This window comes from Jaculus jaculus, chromosome 5 (assembly GCF_020740685.1).
Source record: "Jaculus jaculus isolate mJacJac1 chromosome 5, mJacJac1.mat.Y.cur, whole genome shotgun sequence".
NCBI classification, from domain to species: Eukaryota; Metazoa; Chordata; class Mammalia; order Rodentia; family Dipodidae; genus Jaculus; species Jaculus jaculus.
The window spans coordinates 88,869,955-88,890,881 of record NC_059106.1 but is presented as its reverse complement, the minus strand read 5'-3'; the positions used below and the strand labels follow the sequence as shown (position 1 = coordinate 88,890,881).

At 36.6% G+C, this 20,927-nt stretch overlaps 1 protein-coding gene across 1 annotated transcript in view; it reads left to right on the top strand.

The window, feature by feature from the left end:
* Positions 1-20,927, top strand: part of Faf1 (Fas associated factor 1) — a 419,279-nt gene that overhangs the window by 258,076 nt on the left and 140,276 nt on the right. The window contains exons 10-12 of the mRNA XM_004663235.3: positions 14,855-14,981; positions 15,924-15,987; positions 18,181-18,262. Coding sequence (XP_004663292.2) covers positions 14,855-14,981; positions 15,924-15,987; positions 18,181-18,262 — 273 coding nt within the window. The remainder of the gene's footprint in view (positions 1-14,854; positions 14,982-15,923; positions 15,988-18,180; positions 18,263-20,927) is intronic.

The following is a 20,927-nucleotide window of genomic DNA, read 5'->3' as shown; positions in this document are numbered from 1 at the left end:
TCTCAGAAGATGAATTACAAATGGCTAACACACACTTAAGAAAATGTTCAACATCCCTAACTGTTAGAGAAATGCAAATTAAAACAACTATGAGATTCCACCTCACCCCAGTAAGGATAGCAAACATTAAAGAATCAAATGAAAACAAATGCTGGCGAGGATATGGAGAAATAGGAACCCTCATTCACTGTTGGCGGGTATGTAACCTTGTACAACCACTATGGGAAACAATACGGAGACTCCTGAAAAGGATGACTATAGAGTTACCAACAGACCCTGTTATTCTCTTACTGGGCATTTACCCTAAAAGCTCTACATCTCAGTTCAGAGATATTTGCTCAACCATGTTTATAGCTGTTCAATTCCCCCAAGCCCTACTCTCCCTATTGTCGAAAACTGAATCCAAATTGAACTGGTACCATAGAATCCTATATCCTGGAAGTCAGACTAAAAGGTGGAACTCTCAAGAGGACCTCAGAGAGCACACCTGAATCAAAGGTCCCTGGAAAGGATGAGGCGAAACCTAAGCTTAAATTTCTCCTGTTTCTCTTTTTCATTTTGGCACTGGCCTTTAATTTCTTGTATGTACCAGGATGTAGTTTACATCCACAGTGAGTTGTTGATCAGGGAAACCTACTAGATCTCCCAAAACAAATAAGATAGACTTCTTTTGGAGCACTTGATTACCCATCAGAAGTTAATGGTGCTGCTGAAGACACCATACACTGTCATCATGGACCATGTAGAGACCTGGTTGTAATCCGGAAGAGAGCCGTTCAGCAGACAGTTAGCCCATCTAGTACTGGAAGGTGCTGCATGAGCTACCAGGGGAAAGTGGCCAACATCTGTTAAAGCTATTAAAAATCTAAGTGACCAAGAAGCAAACAACCTGACGTGAGGCTCACACAAGTGCAATAGTGGCACACAGCCATGGTGGGTTACCAACTTCTCTTGGAGTGAATGACAGATCTGCTCAGTGGAAAGGAAACCATATCTGGAACTGGTAAACATGTCAGAGTCATCTCCAGATAATGATTCTGCTTTCTCTTGTCCAGGTCCCACTTATCTTGTGCTATAAAGAGGGTCTACACCCTTTAAATTCTCTCTAACTTAATAATGATCATCCCATTTAATCAGTGCTGATTTCACTCTTTGTTGGAGAATCTGGTTCTCTTTTTCAGAGGGATCTGGGGAGATAAAAAACCAATGCATTCAACCCGAGCCCCATAGAAACCATAGAGGAATTGGGGAAATGAGCAAGAGTGATGCTTTCTTAGTGAATCTGATATCAGCACAAGGGTGAAGTAGATAGACACTGAAGATACTCAGACCTACCAAACTAGAGATCCAGAGGCTCCTATGTACCCATCACTGAAGTAGACTTAAAGTGCTTCCAGCATGGCTCAGTGAATTTAGCAGAGGAAGAAAGATTGTTAGAGCCACAAGTTGGGATATTTATCACAAAACATTGCCTCTTCCCTGCCCCTATACTGCATGGCCCACAATCCCCATGGGGTTGATCTGTGTACCCAGTGAGGAAGGCTTCTTCATAAAAGTGGCAGGATGGAGGGAAAGGATGGTACCAACATGTGTTGATGAATGTAGATTAAATATTCCTTAACAAAATACTAGCAAACCAAACTCAAAAGCACATTGAAGAGACTGTTTTCCATGATCCAATGGAATTTGTCCCTGAAATGTAAAGGAGACTGATCTTTATATTTAAGTTTATAAATGTGATATAACTCATAACAGAATGAAGGACATATGTCACACAGTCAAGTAAATAGTCTTTCAGCATTCTTTCATGATTAAAAAAAAAATGTGACTAATTAGGTGTAGAAGAAAATATTCTGAACAAGGTAAACATCAAGTTTGGCAGACCCACAGCTAACATCATATTCAGTGGTAAAATAGTTGTTAAATTTACCTCTACAATCAGGAATAAGATAAGGACGCTCTTTCACTAACTTTGTTTAATTTAGAGCTAGAAGTCATTACCAAAGCAATTAGGCAAAGAAAGAAACAAAAGCCCAAATAGGTATTTAGTAAATTTTATGCTGAGGACATCAACTTAATACATAGTAAACTCTAAAGAATCTACTCCTCAAAAAAAATGTAAATACTAATAAATTCAATAAATCTTTAGGATACAAAATCACTCTTCAAAAACCAATATACATAAACAGTGACCCATCTCAAATAAATTATGAAATCACCTAATTTTATAACAGTAAAATATATGTAATTCAAAGGAGTAGTTCTAACCAAAGACCTGAAAACAGTCTATACACTGAAAACTATAAACTGTTGAAATTGAAGAAATTGAAGGAGACACAAGTGAATGATAAAATATTTTATTTTTGTAGACTGGAAGAACTAATGTTAAAATGTCCACACTACACAAAATGATTGATAGAGTTAGTATAACCTCTACCAAAATTCCAATGATGTCTTTCATAGAAGTGGCAAACAATTCTAAAATATTTATGGAACCACAAAAGACCCCAACAATCCAAGCAAAGTTGAAGAGAAAGTTAGCTCATTCATCTTACCTGATTTCAAAATAAATGCTACTATAATATTTAAAACGGCTTGTGGGCATCATGATACATACCTGTAATCAGCCTTTGGGAGGTGGAACAGAAATTCCAATTTTAACTTCAAGGCATAGCACTGGCCTGGGCAATGATATTTGGATTTGACCAAAGAGCACAAGCACAATGTGTGAAAATAGGTAAACAAGATTAACTCAAACTAAAGATTTTCTGCCTACCACTTCCAGTTTCTAGTAGCTCTAGTACCACTAAGCTACACACTAAGCATTTAACACATGGGCCATTACAGGGCCTTCCATTACTAACCTGTAACAAGTACCAACAGGTCCTGCTGAAGGTGTGGAGAAAAGGAGATTCTGCGCAATGATAGTAGCGGTGTAAATTGATGCAGTTATTACAGAAAACAACATTTAGGTTTCTCAAGAAACAACTAAAAAAAGAATTGACATATGATCTAACAGCTCAGCTTCTAGGTGTGTACACAAAACTAAATAAATGAAATCAGCATGTGAAGGAGATATATTCACAATACCCAAGATAAAGGATGACCTAAGCAGCTGTCAGTGAATGGGTACCTAATGAAAGAGTGTGTGTGTGTTTTCAAGAAAGAGATCAGCTTTAACAGTGAGGTCTATGGAATACTGACCAGCCTTCAAAATGAAGGAAATGTTGTCATTTGTCTCACAGGTGTTCATGAAGTGAAATAAACTAAGTATCAATAGATCCTTTACTTATATAGGATAACTCTATAATCAAACTCATTAGATAATGTCATGATAGTTTGTACAGGCTTGAGGGGTTAAGAAATGGAGAGAGAATGGTTAAAGAGTACAATTTTCAGTCAGGAGAAAGATCTGTTTTACAGCATGCTAACTATAACTAATACTGTTTTAAGAGTAGCTTTTAGGATTCACACCACAAAATGTAACTAGCAATTTCACAGATGTAAGCTGACTTAATTACATTATATACACATATCAGAACCTCCAAAGCCATGTCTGGCAGCACATGTCTGTCATCCCAGCATTTGGGAAGTAGAGATAGGTGATCGAGAGTTCAGGCTTAGGCTAGAGAGATGGCCTAACTGTTAAGGCACTTGCCTGCAAAGCCAAAGGACCCAGGTTCAACTCCCTAAGGCCCTCATAAGCCAGAGGCACATGGTAGTGCATGTACCTGGAGTTCATTTGCAGTGGCTGGAGGCCTTGGTGTGCCCATTCTCTGCCCTCCCCTCAAATAAATCAATAATTTTTTAACAAAAGAGTTCAAGGTCATCCTCATACATAGCCATTTTGAGGCCAACATAGGCTACATGAGACCCTAACTCAAAAAAGGGGAAAGGAATATTATCTTATTTCCTATAAATATGTATAATTATGATTTGTCAATTAAAGTATTCTCTAATGAGCAAATACCTTAAGTAGAGATTTCTCCAAAGAATAAAAACAAATATCCAAGATTACACAAAAATGTTCAGCATCACTGATCACTGAATGTCATTCAAAATTATAATCAGACACTACTTCACACTTACTATTACTATCAAAAAAATAAACCTCAGAAAATAGCAAGTGTTGACAAGTGATGAAAGATTTGGAACCCTTGTGCAGGTGTAAAATAGTACAGTGACTAGGGAAAACATTATGATATAATTCCTGGAAGAATTTAAAATGGTATTTCCATATGACCTAACAATTCTGCTTTGGGTTATATGCTCAAGGGATTGAACCCAGGGTATCAGTATGTGTACACTTATATTCATAGCAGTGCTATTTACAATAACTGAATTGTAGAAGTGATTCATGTGTTTATTGTATATGAATGAAAAAGTTAAGTTTAGTATATCTATACAAAGCAACATTAACAAGGAAGGAAATTTTGGCATATGCTACAATGTAGATGAATATTATGCAAAGTCAAGTGTACCGGTCATAAAAAGATAAAAACCACATGAATCTACTTATATAAGATACTTAGTGGTCAAAATTATATAGAAATAGCAGAGTGATGATTGCCAGGGGCTGAGGAGGGAGGGATGAAGAGTTATTGTTAATGAATATAGACCTTCTGTTTCACTAGATAGGGTTGTCACATGAATGGTGCTTATGGTTCTATAATGTATTTAATCATGGCACTGGAGGTATCGCTTAATGTTTAAGGTGGTTGCCTGCAAAGCCAAAGAACCCAGGTTTGATTCCCTAGGACCTATGTAAGCCAGATGCACAAGGTGGCATGTGCATGTAGAGTTTGTTTGCAGTGGCTGGAGGCCCTGACACACCCATTCTCTCTCTCTCTCTAAATAAGTAAAGACTTTTTAAAAGGCTGGTTGCACAAACAAACAACAAAAAGGTTGCTTTAAACAATAAAGTATGTATTTAATACCATTATGTGTTTTTATGGACTTTCCAGGGTATCATGCCTTGGCAAATGTGCCAGACACATGTTCTGTTGTAGAAATCTCGCTTTATATGGGTGGCTGGGAAAGTGATACTGTGTGAACAGTCTTTGCAAGCATCATCCATAATCACTGAGCTATCTTCTCAGGACTCATATTGCTGGAAAATTTTAATTTTCTCTCTAGTTTCTTAAACGGTCCTAGTAATCATTCAGAAATGCATTATGAAATCTGCAGGCCTACATGTAGTTTCACATTTTTCTTTCTATGGACTTCTACTTTGATTCTACTATGATCTGATAAATTGCAAGAAATAATTTCTGTTTTATATTTAAGATTTGTTTTCTGGGTATAGGGAGATTTCTTAATTGTTACAGGTGCTTGCTAGCAAAGCCTGCCTGCCTGCCCAGGTTTTATTCCCTAGTACCCATGTTAAGCCAGATGCACAAGGTGCATTCTCTTTCACTCTTGCTGTCAAATAAATCCATGAAAGTATTGTTTTAAATTTATCTTTCTGGTCTAAAATGTGACTGTTATAGAGAAAGTTCCTCATGTAACTAAGTAAAATGTATATCCTATAGCTTCTGCATATAACATTCTGTAGATATTTATTAAATCAATTTGATATTTGGTGGTTTTTATCTCTGAACTTTCTTCATTTATTTTAAGTTTGGGTAACCTATCTGTTGTTGACAGTGGGTTGTTGAAATTGTCTGATATTATCAAATCAGGACCTACCTCCTTTTCTATGTTCATTATTGTTTGTTTGATAAATTAAGAGCCCAATGATTGGTGCATAAATATCTGCATTTGTATCTTCTGATGAATTGGTCCCTTTATTAGTATGTAATGGCCTTTATCATGTCTTCTGACTGATTCTGGCTTGATACATACTTTATTAGATATAAAAATAGCTAGGCCAACTTGTTCTCAGTTTTCATTTCATTGTTATACTCACTTCCATCCTTTCAATTAATGTCTAGCTTTGCCATTTAGATGTGTTTTCTGTAAATAACAAATACAGTCAGCTTTTTTTTTCTAATTAGAAATTTAAAGCATTTCCATTTAGAGTTATTACTAAAAGAGGTTTTGCTGAATCCCATAATTTTATTGGCTATTTTTCTGGTTGGTTGCATTACTGTTCTTTTCTTTCTTTCCTATTTGTATTAGGAGTTGGTCATTTTACTTAGGTGAACATGATAAAGTCTTAGTTCTGCTTAATTCATCTGGTCCTCACATGAAATGTATTTTTCATGTTTGTTCTTATGACTGAGTCTCTTTCTTCTATATCTGTACTCAAAATTTCTATAATTATCTTGTACAATTTGGGCTTATTTTAGTACCACCTTAACTGGTGGGAAAGGGTAGTTGTAGACACCTGCCCCTGCCTGAGATGACTATACCACATTGAAAGGACAAAGATGGGTTAAAAAAAAAAAGCTACAGAATAGTGCTAAAGTTTGAATAATTTTAAAAGTTACATTCTAAGGTGAAGGAATATAAGATGTTGGACAAAAGTCGATGTCTGCCTCATGGTATTTTAACTTCCTGCTTATTGCACAGTCTTACTTTGGGAATGTTCATCCTGAGAAACTCAAACAACTAATGGGTATATATGATCAAATTTCTCTACCAAGCTCTCAGTATGATAGAGAATCCCTTTTTATCAACCTAATGAAGCATTCAAACAAATCCTGTGACTCTTTTCAAGATGATCTCGAAAATTAAGTTAAAGTACAGAAAACCAAGGGCCTGGAGCCAGAGACTTCTTTCAGAAGGATGAGAGAAGACTATTGAAGAAATGGTAGGTACAGAGAAAAGGTTGATTCCAGACGGAGGTATAGAATGTTTGACCCAACATTCCCATTTGGAACCATCCAGACCTATGTAAGATCATGCAATATTTAAACAGTAGAGAACCAGTTCTGAGTGCATGACATCAAGCTGAGTCTAGCCTCTCTGGGCTACTCCCAATTTACCAGGGACAGTTTCTCAGGAAAACCATTGCCCCTGACCTTGAAAGAGAAATAGAAACTGAACCAATCAGTACAGAAAAGGTTATGAATCAAAGAGATAAAAAGCCAAGATGAAGCCTCTAACAAAGAGGACTGCAAGTATAGTCAAGCGGAACAAGGTGAAGAAAGGACAGAGGAAGAAATTCTTTTGGACTACTCTATCCTTAGATTTTAAAGCTCTTTAATTGGTTCTTCTAAGGTTAAATTGAAAAATACCTAAGGAGTTTGATTTTATGATACTCATGCCACTTATCTGATGTCAAGTGGTACTTTAATTTCTTTTTTTGGGTGGGGGGGGTTTCGAGGTAGGGTCTCACTCTAGGTCCAGGCTGACCTGGAATTAACTCTGCCATCTCAGGGTGGCCTTGAACTCATGGCAATCCTCCTACCTCTGCCTCCCGAGTGCTGGGATTAAAGGCGTGCGCCACCACGTCCGGCGGTACTTTGATTTCTAACAGGGTGAGCACAAAGTATTTAGTATGCTTGTTTTCCAACATGCAAATTACATTTTCTAAAAATGTCATTACATCTTTCTTACATATAATTTCCTTTTTTGAGAGTGGTTCTGCTTTTTTTGTCAAATTGCTATGATGAAATTATTTTCCCTTGGGAAACCATTTATTTTTAACTTGGAGGATTAACAGACTTTGCAGAATTAATTTTTTTGGTTGGGTTCATTTTAGTTTTGTGTCATATATTTTTATGCTCACTGGTTTTCTATGAAGCAATTTTGATTTTCCTTTGTTAGATCTAACTTGTAGCATTGGAAAGTGAAATACATGGTAATAATAAGCTCATCTTAAATATAGTTCCAGAAATTTCAGTCTTCATAAAAAATCCATTTCTATGATTTTTATGGAGTGTATGAAATGTTTATAATAAAGTTCTAATTTCTGGGGGGGGGGAGTCATTGTAACTCAGTGGGTAGAGTGCTTGCCTAGTAGGTATGAAGCCATGGCTTTCAGCAGCTTGTGAGGTGGACACAAGGGAGTGAGAAGTTTGAGGCCTGCCTTAGCTACATAGTGAATTCAGGCCAGCCTGGGAAACATGAAAACCTGTCTCCAAAAAAAATGTCATTATTTCTCTGTCAATTTTAAAAGATTACTTTGCTACATAGAGCAATCTTGGTCTATAGTTATTTACTTTTGGGCTTGAAATGTGTCATTGTATCTTTCCTACATTTTAGTATTTCTGTTGAGAGGTCTTATGCTATTCTGTTATATTTGCCTTTATAATTCCTATTTTTCTCTTACAGCTTGTAATATTTTTTCATTTTATACTTTTGGCATCTTGACTGTGGAAAGGATTTTCACCAGTCATATGTAGTTTGGGTTCCAAATGTCTCTTCTACTTGTATGTCCATTTCCTTCTCCTGAGTTTTCTGTTACAATTTCATTAAATGGATTTTCTGTATCTTTACTTTTTGTATCACCTCCTTCTATTCCATGTAATATTAGGGTTGATATCCTGATCATATCACAAAAATTTTTGCAAGTTGTGGACATGTTTTTTATTTACTTTTTTGTTTTGTTATTAATGTCTGAATTTAGTATTTTATCTACTTTGTGTACTGTCTCTGATATTCCTTTCTTCTACCATTTGATCTAGGCTATTGATGTTACTATTCCTTGTTTGTTTTAATATTTGTATGTATTTGCAAGTAGAGAAAGAGAAAGAATGTGCTACGTTGTTCAACTGGCTTTATGTGGGTAATGGGGAATTGAACCTGGGCTGTAGGCTTTACAAGCAAGAGCATTTGCTGCTGAGTCACATCTCCAATGCCCCACCCTGTATTATATTCAGATTTTATCTAACATTTCTGGGTCCTTTTGGGGTACTTCTTGGTTTGCTTTACAGGATCTATATATCTTTATTTCTCATCCATGTTGTTAAAGTTCTCATCTGCATTGCTGCTGACTTTCTCGTCCAGGTACTGAATTGGTTTCCTTACTTAATTATTAGTTGGTTTGTATCCTCTTTGAAGTCGTTGACCACTTTGGTAGTGTGTTTTACAGTATATTTGTATGTAGTAATTGAGGAGTTGTGATATTTTGGACATATCATATTTATTTGCTTTTTCATGTTGCTGTGTGGTTATTGATGGATCAGTGAAATGGGGTATTTCTTTTGATTTTATTTATGAGGGTCTTATTAGTGATCAACCTTCATTTGAGGATCAATCCCCAGTACCAATCAGAGGAGAGAAAATAAAGAACAGTGATACCAACAGTTCTTTGGGACAAGTCCTTGCTTCCACTTCACTAACTAGGGAGCTGAGGAGACTGGCTTCTCCTTTTCATTGCTCAAGCTTTCTATTTCTCTAGGATTTTCAACTATCTTGTGATCTCATTTGTGTTATCTATCTCTCTTTGGCATAGTTTGTCTCTGACTGTTCTTAATCTTAGCATCACACAGAGGCTTCTTCTGGCATGCCCCCTCAACTTCATCTGCTATTGATTCTTTACTTCTTGACCCTAAAGTTGCTTACAGTTGTGTCATCCACTCCCATTCTAAAAAGCTTATCAAGTCTTACTCTATAATTCTTTTACTTAACTCATTCTTTCCCATATTCACTTGTCAGTAAACCCTTCATCTCTGTTACTTTTTCTTCTTCCTTCTCCACTTGAAAAATATCATTTATAGTTACATATACAGATATAAATATTTTATAAATGTATATTATTTCTCCTGAAAATGTGTTTTTAATTTTGTCATCTTATTTAATTTCTACTGATATTTCTCAAGTATAGCTTCTCAGCTTCTTTCCCTTGTTACGTTGAAATAGGTTACCCTTCTCATGGTCAAGCTCTAATGTACCATATGCAAACATACAATCCCAAATACATATATAGCCATTATTGCTGTCAGTGATTTCCAAATGTCTTAGGACACCAGTTTATTTATTGTGAATTAGTTATTCTCTTTGAGAATTTATGTGTCATTGGTGCTAACCCCACTGAGGAAGGCCCTCAGTGGAATGTGGGTGGGGTCGTAGGGATATAATAGAGGAACCTTTTAAAAAAATAAACAGAATTTATTTGTCATAACAGTTATCTATTTTTATAATTACCTGTATATATAATATAGTGCCTCTAGAGAGAACATAGACTATATATCTTTGAAACAGTATAGTGGAGATTTGTACATGTTCAATGATAAAGTAAATACATGAACTGAATAAGCAGCCAAAATTTAATCATGAAATTTCTTAAAATTCTAAATTATTTTCTGTGGATTCAAAGAATTTTAGTGTATCCTTAACTAATAAAATTATTTATTCTCATCAGCAAACATTAGTCTTAGAAGGTTATTTTTCTCATTTTTTAGAAAAAGCTTTTTCTAACCTGTTAGGTGACTGATAAGAAAATGTGAAGAGATTAGGAGTTCCTTATGCATAATTAAGTAGCACTTTCTTACAGATATTTCAATAATTCATATTTGAAATACACTTTTTTTCAACAAAATAAGCTTTTTAGATACCTCCAATTTGAAGATATTATATGATTTGCTTTTCTGGAATTGTAAGAGAGTGGGGAATTTTCTACTCCGTGAAACCAAAATTAATAATGTATCTTAGAGAAAATTAAAATCACTGTCTTTCTGAATGAGGTAAGGTTCTTTTGTTATGGGAAAGAGGTAGTATTTATTAAACTGCATTAAGAGAAAGACAATAGATTAGAACAATGAGGGGAGTGGGAAGAGAGAAGTTTATATTGGATATTTTCCTTTTCTTTCTGTCCCATGTCTCTTAACCTTTGTCCTTGACCTTATGCTTTTCAAAAGAGGGGTTGAAAACTAGGCTGAGATGGTAGCCTACATGTGGAGTATGTGAGAAATTTTTCATCCTGGACCTTTGTTTCTTTCTACTTGCCTATGAACCTGAGAAATGACTATGAAGGAATGTACAGTACATGACTAAGCCTCAGAATTAAAGGGCACTTCCAGATATTTGACTGTTAAAAATACACAGGGAATTCAAAGACATCTTAACCAGATGTTCATCCTAAGAGGTATGTTGTTTTGTAGAGGAGGCTGCCATGCTATTTTAAAATGGGAAGGCCTTTTGAATTGTTAAGCCATTGAATACATTAAACCAGGAGATCTTGACATTATAGAACAAAATACTAAGGGAAGATTAATATTACATGTAGAACTAAGGTCTTTGTGCAGAATGGTGGTAGAATCAGAATAGTGGATAAACAGCTTAAAGCAAGGACCTTTCATTGATTTATCTAAGTATGTCTACTACTTTGTTTATTCAAAGCATTGGAATGGCTGTCTTAAAGAAAAGAAAAAACTAGGATTCTGTACATTCATGCTTGTGTATATCTGGGGAGGAAATGCTTGATATACTGACTCAAATGGAGTTAATTTTTTTGGCTTTCTCATTTAGAACAGTTGTGCTTAATATTAGGAGTTGAAGATTGTTCCATGGGATTGTGAGATGTTTTAGAAATATCTAGCTATCAAATATAAGAAATTAAATAACTAAATATAAGAGCATTAGGCACCCTATTGTCCTCTCCATGAACCAACCAAAATAGCCTTGCTTTTACCCATTACATGTAAACATTGTATATTTTGTATTATAGTTTAATGCAATATTTTGTTTGTGCCTGCAGAATAGTGGTAACTCTTTGAAAGGAAGTTAGAAAAACAGTGATAAGACATCTCTAAAATCACTTGCAACTTTAAAATCTGACATCCCAAAGGCAAGGTAGCAAACACATTAGGCAATCAATCAGTTCAACAGTCTTTTATCCCTGAGGCAAGAGAGAGACTCAACGTTTTATCTCATTGGCTGAGCCTGGGGTTCATGATCTAATTTATTGGCTAATTAAAAGGAGTGGGAAGTTGACAGGACTAAGGAAGCTGGAGAGTCCCTTTGAGTCAGTTCTGAGAATTTAAACAATTCCCCTATAACAAACGAGTGAGGTTACAATCTAAAATGGAGCCAGGCTAGTTTGATTGAAAATACCCATTTCTCACAATCGCCCCCCACCCCCATCTTATTTACATAGTTGTAGTCTTCATACTCTAATAATAACTGGCTGTGCTGCTCATAGTCATCTAGCATGAGGAGGTTAGCTGAATATGGAGGAGGGGTTTGTTTGGTGAGGGCAGTTTCAATGAGCCTTTGGATTAAGCCTCTTATACAAGGAATGATACAACATCCTGTCAATGCTAGGACCCCATAAAACTATGATGAGTGAAGTAAGATTAAAGGTTATTAGCCCCTTCTGTTTACCAAGCCATTGTTCTGTGAAATCAGTACAAGGATCATTGATGGCTGATTTTTCAGCTAATGCATCTGCAAAGGTAGTTAGCCCTTGTAATGCTTTGGTAATAGTTCCATTAGATTTTGTCTTGTTGGGAATGAAAGTAAAGCATTGAGACTCAATCATTACACATTTTCTTTTCTGCAAGATTAATGTTTAATGCTACTGTATTCTCCCTGGCCATTTTACTTCTTGGTCCTAGATGTTCTGCTATCCCTTTAATAGTATTCCTAGTGTAATATACACTCTGTTGGTTGTAGTAAATATAATTATTCTAGCCAATGGTTTTCATGGGAAACTTTTCCCCGGGGGCTGACATGAACACATGTCTTCACCTCAAATCGGGCTCAGAAGGCAAGCCAAAGTATGATTATACCAGTACATTTGGCAAACCAATGAGTTTATTGGTGGTCACTTACAAAGCATAAAGATTACTTACAGGAATATGGGGCCTGCAAAGCAGCTGCTTTGATGGAGATTCTTGTGTCATAATTACACCTTGGATGCTCCTCATTCAGCCTCAGGACAAGGGCTTACTCACAGAGCATGAGTCCCCAAAGCAATACTTCATTGGAGCTCACTATATCTGGATTATCCTGCAGATTCTTCTCCATTGGCCTGTGGGTTGAGGCCTTACTTTCAGAGCATGAGACTCCAGAGACACCATTTCAATGAAGCTCATATTTCTAGATCTTTTTCTCTCTATATATACTCTTATCTGCCCCCTAGCCCCCCCCCCACCTCAGGTCTTGAGATCTTGTGTATTATTATATACAGCGGGCATGGGAGGGGGCAGCTAAATCTCAGGTGGGGGCCTCCAATGACCCCCCCACACACACACACACACACACTATCTCTTGTGAGTTGACCCAGCTGTTTTTGAAAAAGCTGGTAATAGCTGTTTACACCTTTCTATGCAGAGGAAACTTTCCATATAAAAATGTGCTTAATTATTGACCACAAGAATGATGCAGATCTAAAGCCTGGAGCTATTTGGTTTCTAGCCTTAAACTCATTAGATAACCCTTCGAACCCAGTGGAATATATGTATGTATGTGTATCGAAGGAACCATGTGATTGGTATGGGCTTATTTCTTCCTAGGTAACTCCCTTGTATATCAGGGTAAAACAGATGCCCAATTGCATCAAAGTACAGATGCCACTCTAGTTTTATTTGAGGACTCTGACCCCTTTCCTTAGTCAGTGAGGCATAAGTTGTAATTAGTGTCCAGTAACAGTGCAATGATGGTCCTTGCAAGGTGATCTGCAAGTTTTTTTTTTGTTTGTTTGTTTTGTTTTAATTTCTGGGAACAGTAGTGACAATGTCATACAGGACTCATTGCCCCAAGCCTTATTATCCTGGAAGACAGCTGTCATATAGTACATCTTCTAGTCAGGACTATCCCAATGGGAACAGGACAGATTGGGCCTTCAGTCTCCCTGTTTACAAGCGAAGCTTAACAATTTCTTTTGTTTAAGATGTGGACAGAATATTTAATCCATTCTAACCAGGTGTTTGTCTCCCGATATCCTGTTCCTGTTTCTCCCCTGTCTCAATTCCTTGATTTTTAACTATATTAACCTGAGCAGGGTTAATAATAGAGTTAATGAGGGACTTTATAGGTTCCATTAGAAGGGCTTTGTATGGATGTGTAACTATATGTGGTAGATATATTTTTTTTAAGTTAGGCTCTTCTGTGTAGTCCAAAGAATGCATAGCACATGTTAAAAGATAAAAAAAAAATTATTAAACAACAACAATAAAAAGCTGGGTGTGGTGGCACATGCCTTTAATCCCTGCACTCAGGAGGCAGGGGTAGGAGAATTGTCATTAGTTCAAGGCTACCCTGAGACTACATAGTGAATTCCAGGTCAGCCTGGGATAGAGTAAGACCTTACCGGGAGGAAAAAAAAAAAAAGTATATGTATTAAATAATGTATGTGCATTATTTATTGAACATAGGACAGTCATCTACCTAGTTACTTTCATTTTGACATCTTTTCAGATAAGGTACAAATATTTGTTGGTACTCATATCACAGTCAGATGTTTAAATCTTAATATTTTGGAATACTATCCTAATCTAGAGGATAGCAGCCAGGTTCATGTTGTGAAGCTGATTTTTGTTTTGTTTTGTTTTGTTTTGTTCTATTGTATAGCTCAGGATGGTGTGTCTGTATGAACTCTCTTAAAATTATGATCCTTTGCCTCCACCTCCCATGTGCTGGGATTACAGGCATGTGCTACCACTCTGAGTATAACATTATTTTGTGTTTATATAGCCTTTAGTTTACCCTGAGTTTTCATTAATATTTCATTAATATTTTCATTAATATTTACCAATAACACTGTTAGTATAGTGTCCTGTTCTCTCTCTTATTTCTGGATCCATTAATGAGAAATTTGAGAACAATATGAATTTAAATCATCCTTCATTTTTTTGTCATTTCCTACCTTTATTCTAAAATTTTCACAGTAAGTTTAGGTATGTATGTGAGCCTTAAGATGAAAAATATTGAGCTTTACTTTTATCCTATCACTGTCCTATACATAGATTTAACTTGATGTGCTGAAGTCAGTATGAATCTAATGAGGACTTTCCTTAAATAGCAAAGCACGGATGTTCATATGGTTAGTGATAGCGATGGAGATGACTTTGAAGATGCTTCAGAATTTGGGGTGGATGATGGAGAAGTATTCGGCATGTCATCAACTGCCCTGAGAAAATCTCCAATGAGTGAGTATTAATAGCTATTTGTGGTCAGCATTATAATTCTCCTTTTCTATAAGTACAAACTTACAAACCACAGTGAACTTAAAAACCTCTTACTACCTTTTAAGTTTAAAAGATAAAATATAGGGAATGGACATTCCTCATTAGAACCAGAAACTTTAAAGTTCTGATTTTCACTAGTAAATTCACCAAAAATGCAGTAGAATATAACTTTTGCTTCACATGTATAATTAGTTATGTTTAATTTTCTTTACTTTAATCCTAGAGGTTTATTATCAAGCAATTGTACTGTCTGTTATTGGTATTTGTTTATAATCTATTATCAGAGATGTCAGTCTGAAAGATAGTAATATTACCTTTTAATTCACTATGGTTACCCATCTTTGGAAGGAAACTATGTACAGTATATATGCCATCTCTTCTATTTTCACTTAAGAGGCACATGATATACAGAAACCAGAGATGGTCACTATATGCAAAATTAAGTCCATTGGCCAATTCACTCAGCAAAACTAAAGAGCATCTTTTGGCAGAAATAGATGTGATATTTATATAAAATGGTCTTTAAATTAATAAGGTCTCTAAAACAACTTCAGATCTTATATATAATTTGATCATAAATATCTATCTCAAGAAAATATTGAAATGCTGATTGACAATTGGCACATACTTTAGATGCTCAGGAAAGTCATGTCTGTTGATTTTGAAATTTTCTGAACTTAGAATTTTTTAAACTTTTTTGATTCTGCTTGATAAAATCTTCTAACGTATATTGAGTTAAAATATCCCATCAAATATATCACAGAAGCTAAAATTTAATTTTATTTCCTCTTTATTGATTAAATATATTTCTTATCTGTGGGATTAGATGTTATGTGGTTTGTTTTTTGTGTCTATTTGTTTTGTTTTTTTTTGTTTTTGTTTTTTCTTTTGTTTGTTTTTTAGTGCCAGAAAACGCAGAAAATGAAGGAGATGCCTTATTACAATTTACAGCAGAGTTCTCTTCAAGGTAGGGTTAGGACATTATGAAGTTGATGTTCTCTTATGCTACTATGATTTTTCTGGGACCGTTTTAATTATACATTGTTTAAAAAGTCTACTTCAAGTAGTCACATGATGTATTTACCAATTTATACAGTGCTAGTAGGGAAACATAGTGTTCAATGTGAGATGATCAGTAAATCAAATATGGCACTACAGACATATATTTAATTTAACCTTATATCTTCATAGAAGTTTAATAAATAGATCACTAGTGTAATATCTTGATGTTCCCCAAAGGACAAATACATAGGGTACTAATTTTTAGAATGTCCTAAGACAAACAAACAAAAAAAAGCATTGAAAATAACATTAACTAAGCCAGGCTTGGTGGCCCACACCTTTAATCTCAACACTCAGGATGCAGAAGTAGGAGGATCACAGTGAGTTCAAGGACACTCTGAGACTACATAGTGAATTCCAGGTCAGCCTTTGCCTAGAGCAAGACCCGACCTTGAAAAAGACAAAAAATAAAATGAAATAAAATAATATTAACTAAAAATTTGACAATTAAAATTTTAATATAAGTAAATATTTTAATTTTATTTTAGAATTCCTTTCTATTTCTTTTAAGACTATTGAGCACTTTGTTAAGACACTTGGGAGTCTGCCAAAGTGTTTAAGTATAAACAGGATTATTATTTAAACTTTAATTTTGACATAAATGATATTTCTCTTTAGTGTTATTTTCTTTATTTATTTAAGACAGAGAGAGGGATAGAAAGAGTGAAAATCAGCACTCCAGGGTCTCTAGCCACTGCAAATGAACTCCATACTCATGTGCCACCATGTGCATCTGGCTTACATGGAACCTAGAAAATTGAACCTAGGTTGTTTTGCTTTGCAGGCAAGTGTCTTAACCACTAAGCCATCTCTCCAGCCCATTAGTATTATTTACTTTTTTTTTTTTTTAGTGTTATTTTCTAATGTACTATAATATTGAAACTTTATAAGAATCCAATTTGGGGCTGCAGAAATGGCTTACTGGATAAAGTACTTGCCATGCAAGCATTAGGACTTGAATTTGGATCCCCAGAACCTATGTAAAAATGCTGGGCTTGGTGGTATGGGCCTATACTTTCAGTGCTACAGAGGCAGAGAAAGGTGAATCCCTGCCTGGGATTATTGGCTAGCTAGTTTATCTAAATCTTTGAACTCAGAGTGAGTAAGAGGCCTTGTAACCCCCCTACCAACCCCCACAAAAAAAGGTGGAGAGTAACTGAGGAAGGCACTCAATATCCACCTCTGACCTCCATCTTACACACACATCTATGTACACACACACACACACACACACACACACACACACACGCACAAAAAGGAAAAGAAAAAAAAACCAATCTAATTTTTCCTTTTGTTTTAGAATTCCCAAAAAAATGAATTAAAGTGAGAAGATAAATTCAATGCAACTAGGGAAATGTAATGAAATTAAGTACCCCAAAATTTTTCCTGATAAATGACTTGGTTTATAGCACTTATTAAATCCATTTGCTTGTAATATTTAAAAATCTAGTTTTCTAATGTATTAGTACCAGCCAATAAGACTTTTAAAAATTTACAAACCTAGCCAGGGAGGCGAAGGTAGGAGGATTGCATGAGTTCAAGGCCACCCTAACACTACATAGTAAATTGCAGGTCATCCTGGGCTAAAGTGAGAGCCTATCTCAGGGGAAAAAAAAAAAAAAAAAAAAACAGTACAAAGCTCATGTCTAAATAAATGTTTAGTATTTTGCCTATACTTGCAATCAGCCCCAACATTTACTTAAAAGTCATTGATTTGCTGGGCATGGTGGCACATGCCTTTAATCCCAGCACTCAGGAGGCAGAGGTTGGAGGATTGCCACAAATTCAAGGCCACCTGAAACTACATTGTGAATTCTAGGTCAGCCTGGGACAGTGCACCCTACCTTGGGGGGGGGGGGGGGAGTCATTGATTTGTGCCAGGCATTGTGGCACATACCTTTAATCCTAGCACTCATGAGACAGAGGTAGGAGGATTGCTGTGAGTTCGAGGCCACCCTGAGACTACATAGTGAATTCCAGGTCACCCTGGGCTAGAGCAAGAGCCTACCTAAAACAAACAAACAAAAAAGTCTTTGATTTGTGAAATTAAGGTGACCTGGGAGCATATCTTGATTAATAAATTTAATTTTTCTTATAGATATGGTGATTGCCATCCTGTATTTTTTATTGGCTCATTAGAAGCTGCTTTCCAAGAGGCCTTCTATGCAAAAGCCCGAGATGTAAGTCTAATTTTACTGTTTCTGATTTTAAAAATGGGTCCCACAGATTTACAACTAGCCATGAGAACAGTGTCTAATGTGTTTCTTTATGCAGTGCAGTAAGATTGAAGACTTGGTTGTGTTTCTGGTTCATTTATCAAGCTAATAATATTCACTAACATGTCCATTTCAGAGGGAACATTACAATAATGTCCTCTCTGGGCTTTAAAGAGGGGCTTGCAGTATAAGGGTTAGAGCAGGGTAGACATGTTTACAAGGAAACTTACTATATGTCTATGTTACCAGTTACATGAGTGAAAATTTCTTGATAGATATAGCAGTTACCAGCTCTTTTCTGGTACAAGACACCCAAGGAGAAGTAGTTTATGCAAGGAAAGGATTTATTTCCAGCTTACGGTTTTGAGGGAAGTGTCATCATGGTAGGGAAAGCATGGCAAGAGCAGACAGTTGGACATCACACCTCCTTAGCAGAAGAGAAGAAGTAGAAAAATGAGCTCTCTAGCACTGGCAAACAGGGCTGCACTATAAAACCCAAGGCTCACCCCCGGTTTAACTTAAAAACTAGACAAATCATATGGGGGCTGGGTTGGTATGTAGCTCTGGGGCAGAGCACATACTTAGCATGCAAAGAGTCATGTTTAGGGCTGAGCACGCACTATTTACTCATGGTAACTTTACAAGCCAAGTATCTCTATTCTAGGTTGAGTTCATTAATGTATGGGAATAAACATAGTTATTTAGAAAGTAGTTTTAGGGTTGGAGAGATGGCTTAGCTGTTAGGTGCTTATCTGTGAAGCCTAAGGAACCAGGTTTGATTCCTCAATACCCATATAAACCACATGGACAAGGTGCTACATGAAGTTTGCAGTGGCTAGAGGCCCTGGTGTGCCCATTCTATCTGCCTCTCCCCCTTTCTCTTTCTCCCTCTAATAAATAAATAAATAAAATATTAAATAACAAAAACAAGCATTAAATTCATTTGGGCTGGAGAGATGGTTCAGTGGTTGAGGTGCTTGCCTGCAAAGCCTAACAACCCAGGTTCAATTCCCCATTACCTGTGTAAAGCCAGATGCACAAAATGGTACATGTATCTGGAGTTCATTTATAGTGCCTAGAGGCCCTGGCATTGCCCAGTGTCTCTGTCTCTCTCTCTCTTCTATCTCTCTCTTTCTGCTTGCAGATAAACAAAGAAAATATTTAAAAAGAAAGAAAGCAGTTTAACATGCTGACTGAATAGCATAACCACAATATTGGTTTCCCCCTAGGGCCTATGTTCCTAGCAAATAAACATTTGGCAGTTATAGTACATGACATGGTTTGCTTCCAGTGAAACAGGCTTCAAACCCAATCAAAGAACAGTTGATCACTTATAACTTCCATGCCACGATTGCAGCCATGGACACATTTTGCCTTGCAGGTTGATTGTGAAGTACACAAGGTCCCTAGCTGGGTAGAGGTTTTGATGACTTTTCTCTCCCAGCAGCTTATATAGCACCTTCTAGCACTAAGAAAGCTAGCTGGCAAGGATGGAACTTCTAACACAATTCCAACTGTGTCCTTTGTTTTATGTCCTGCAACCAAAGCATGTGGGGTCTCCCGCAATAGGGGCTTACTATCTAGTTCTGGTAGGTAACCAAGAACAATGGCAAAAGTCAATATTGTTTTAGTAATCTTTTTGGCCTACCTGACCAACATATCATTTGGGAAGTGTCTTGTCCCTGGGATTTTCATCTCATTCTAGTATATACTGACCTGAAATGGATCCAATTTATTTGTTTAATTACTTAAACGTGTAGGACTACAGAGACAGAGATGAGAGAGAAAGCACGGATGCCTGTGAATACAGGCACACCAGGGCCTCTAGCCACCACAAACAAACTCCAGATGCATGTGCTACCTTGTGCAGCTGGCTTACATGGGTCCTGAGGAATCAAACCGGTGTCGTTAGGCTGAGAAAGAGAGAGAGTGGATGCTACCAAAACCTCTAGCCACTGCAAATGAAATCCAGGCACATGCAAAACCTTGTATATGTGGCTTATGTGGGTACTGGAGAATCGAACCTGGGTTCATAGGCTTCACAGACAAGCATCTTAACTGCTAAGTCTTAAGGATAGCCTCTAACTGTAGACAGTCCAACCTCTTCCTCCTGATTGCTGGGATTATTAAAGGTATGTACCACCACACCCGGATGCAGTTAAGTTCTTTTTTTTTTTTTAATTTAATTTATTAGTTTGCTTTTCAGCAAATACAGGCAGTTTGGTACCATTGTTTAGGCTCATCCATGATCTACCCCCTCCCATTGGACCCTCCTTGTTGATGTAAATGGGTCGTGCATTATGCGGTTAGCCCACAGTTATTGGTATGATAAGTGTCTCTGCATATCATGACCCAACATGTGACTCTGACATTCTTTCCACACCCACTTCTGCAAAATTTCCCTGAGCCATGTTGGGTTCATTTTTGGTCTGCTTCAGTGCTGAGGTGTTGGGGGCCTCTGAGGCTCTGGCCCCCTGATTTGGTAGGAGTTGATTTTTCTCTGTGTTGGTCTCCTTCCCCTTTATGTTGGTATCCGGTTCATCAGGAAAACATCACCCTTGCTTGTTTCACCAATTGTCCTTAGTTTCAGTTGGGCCCCTTTTAAGGTATGTTGGGGCAGCTCTCTCCT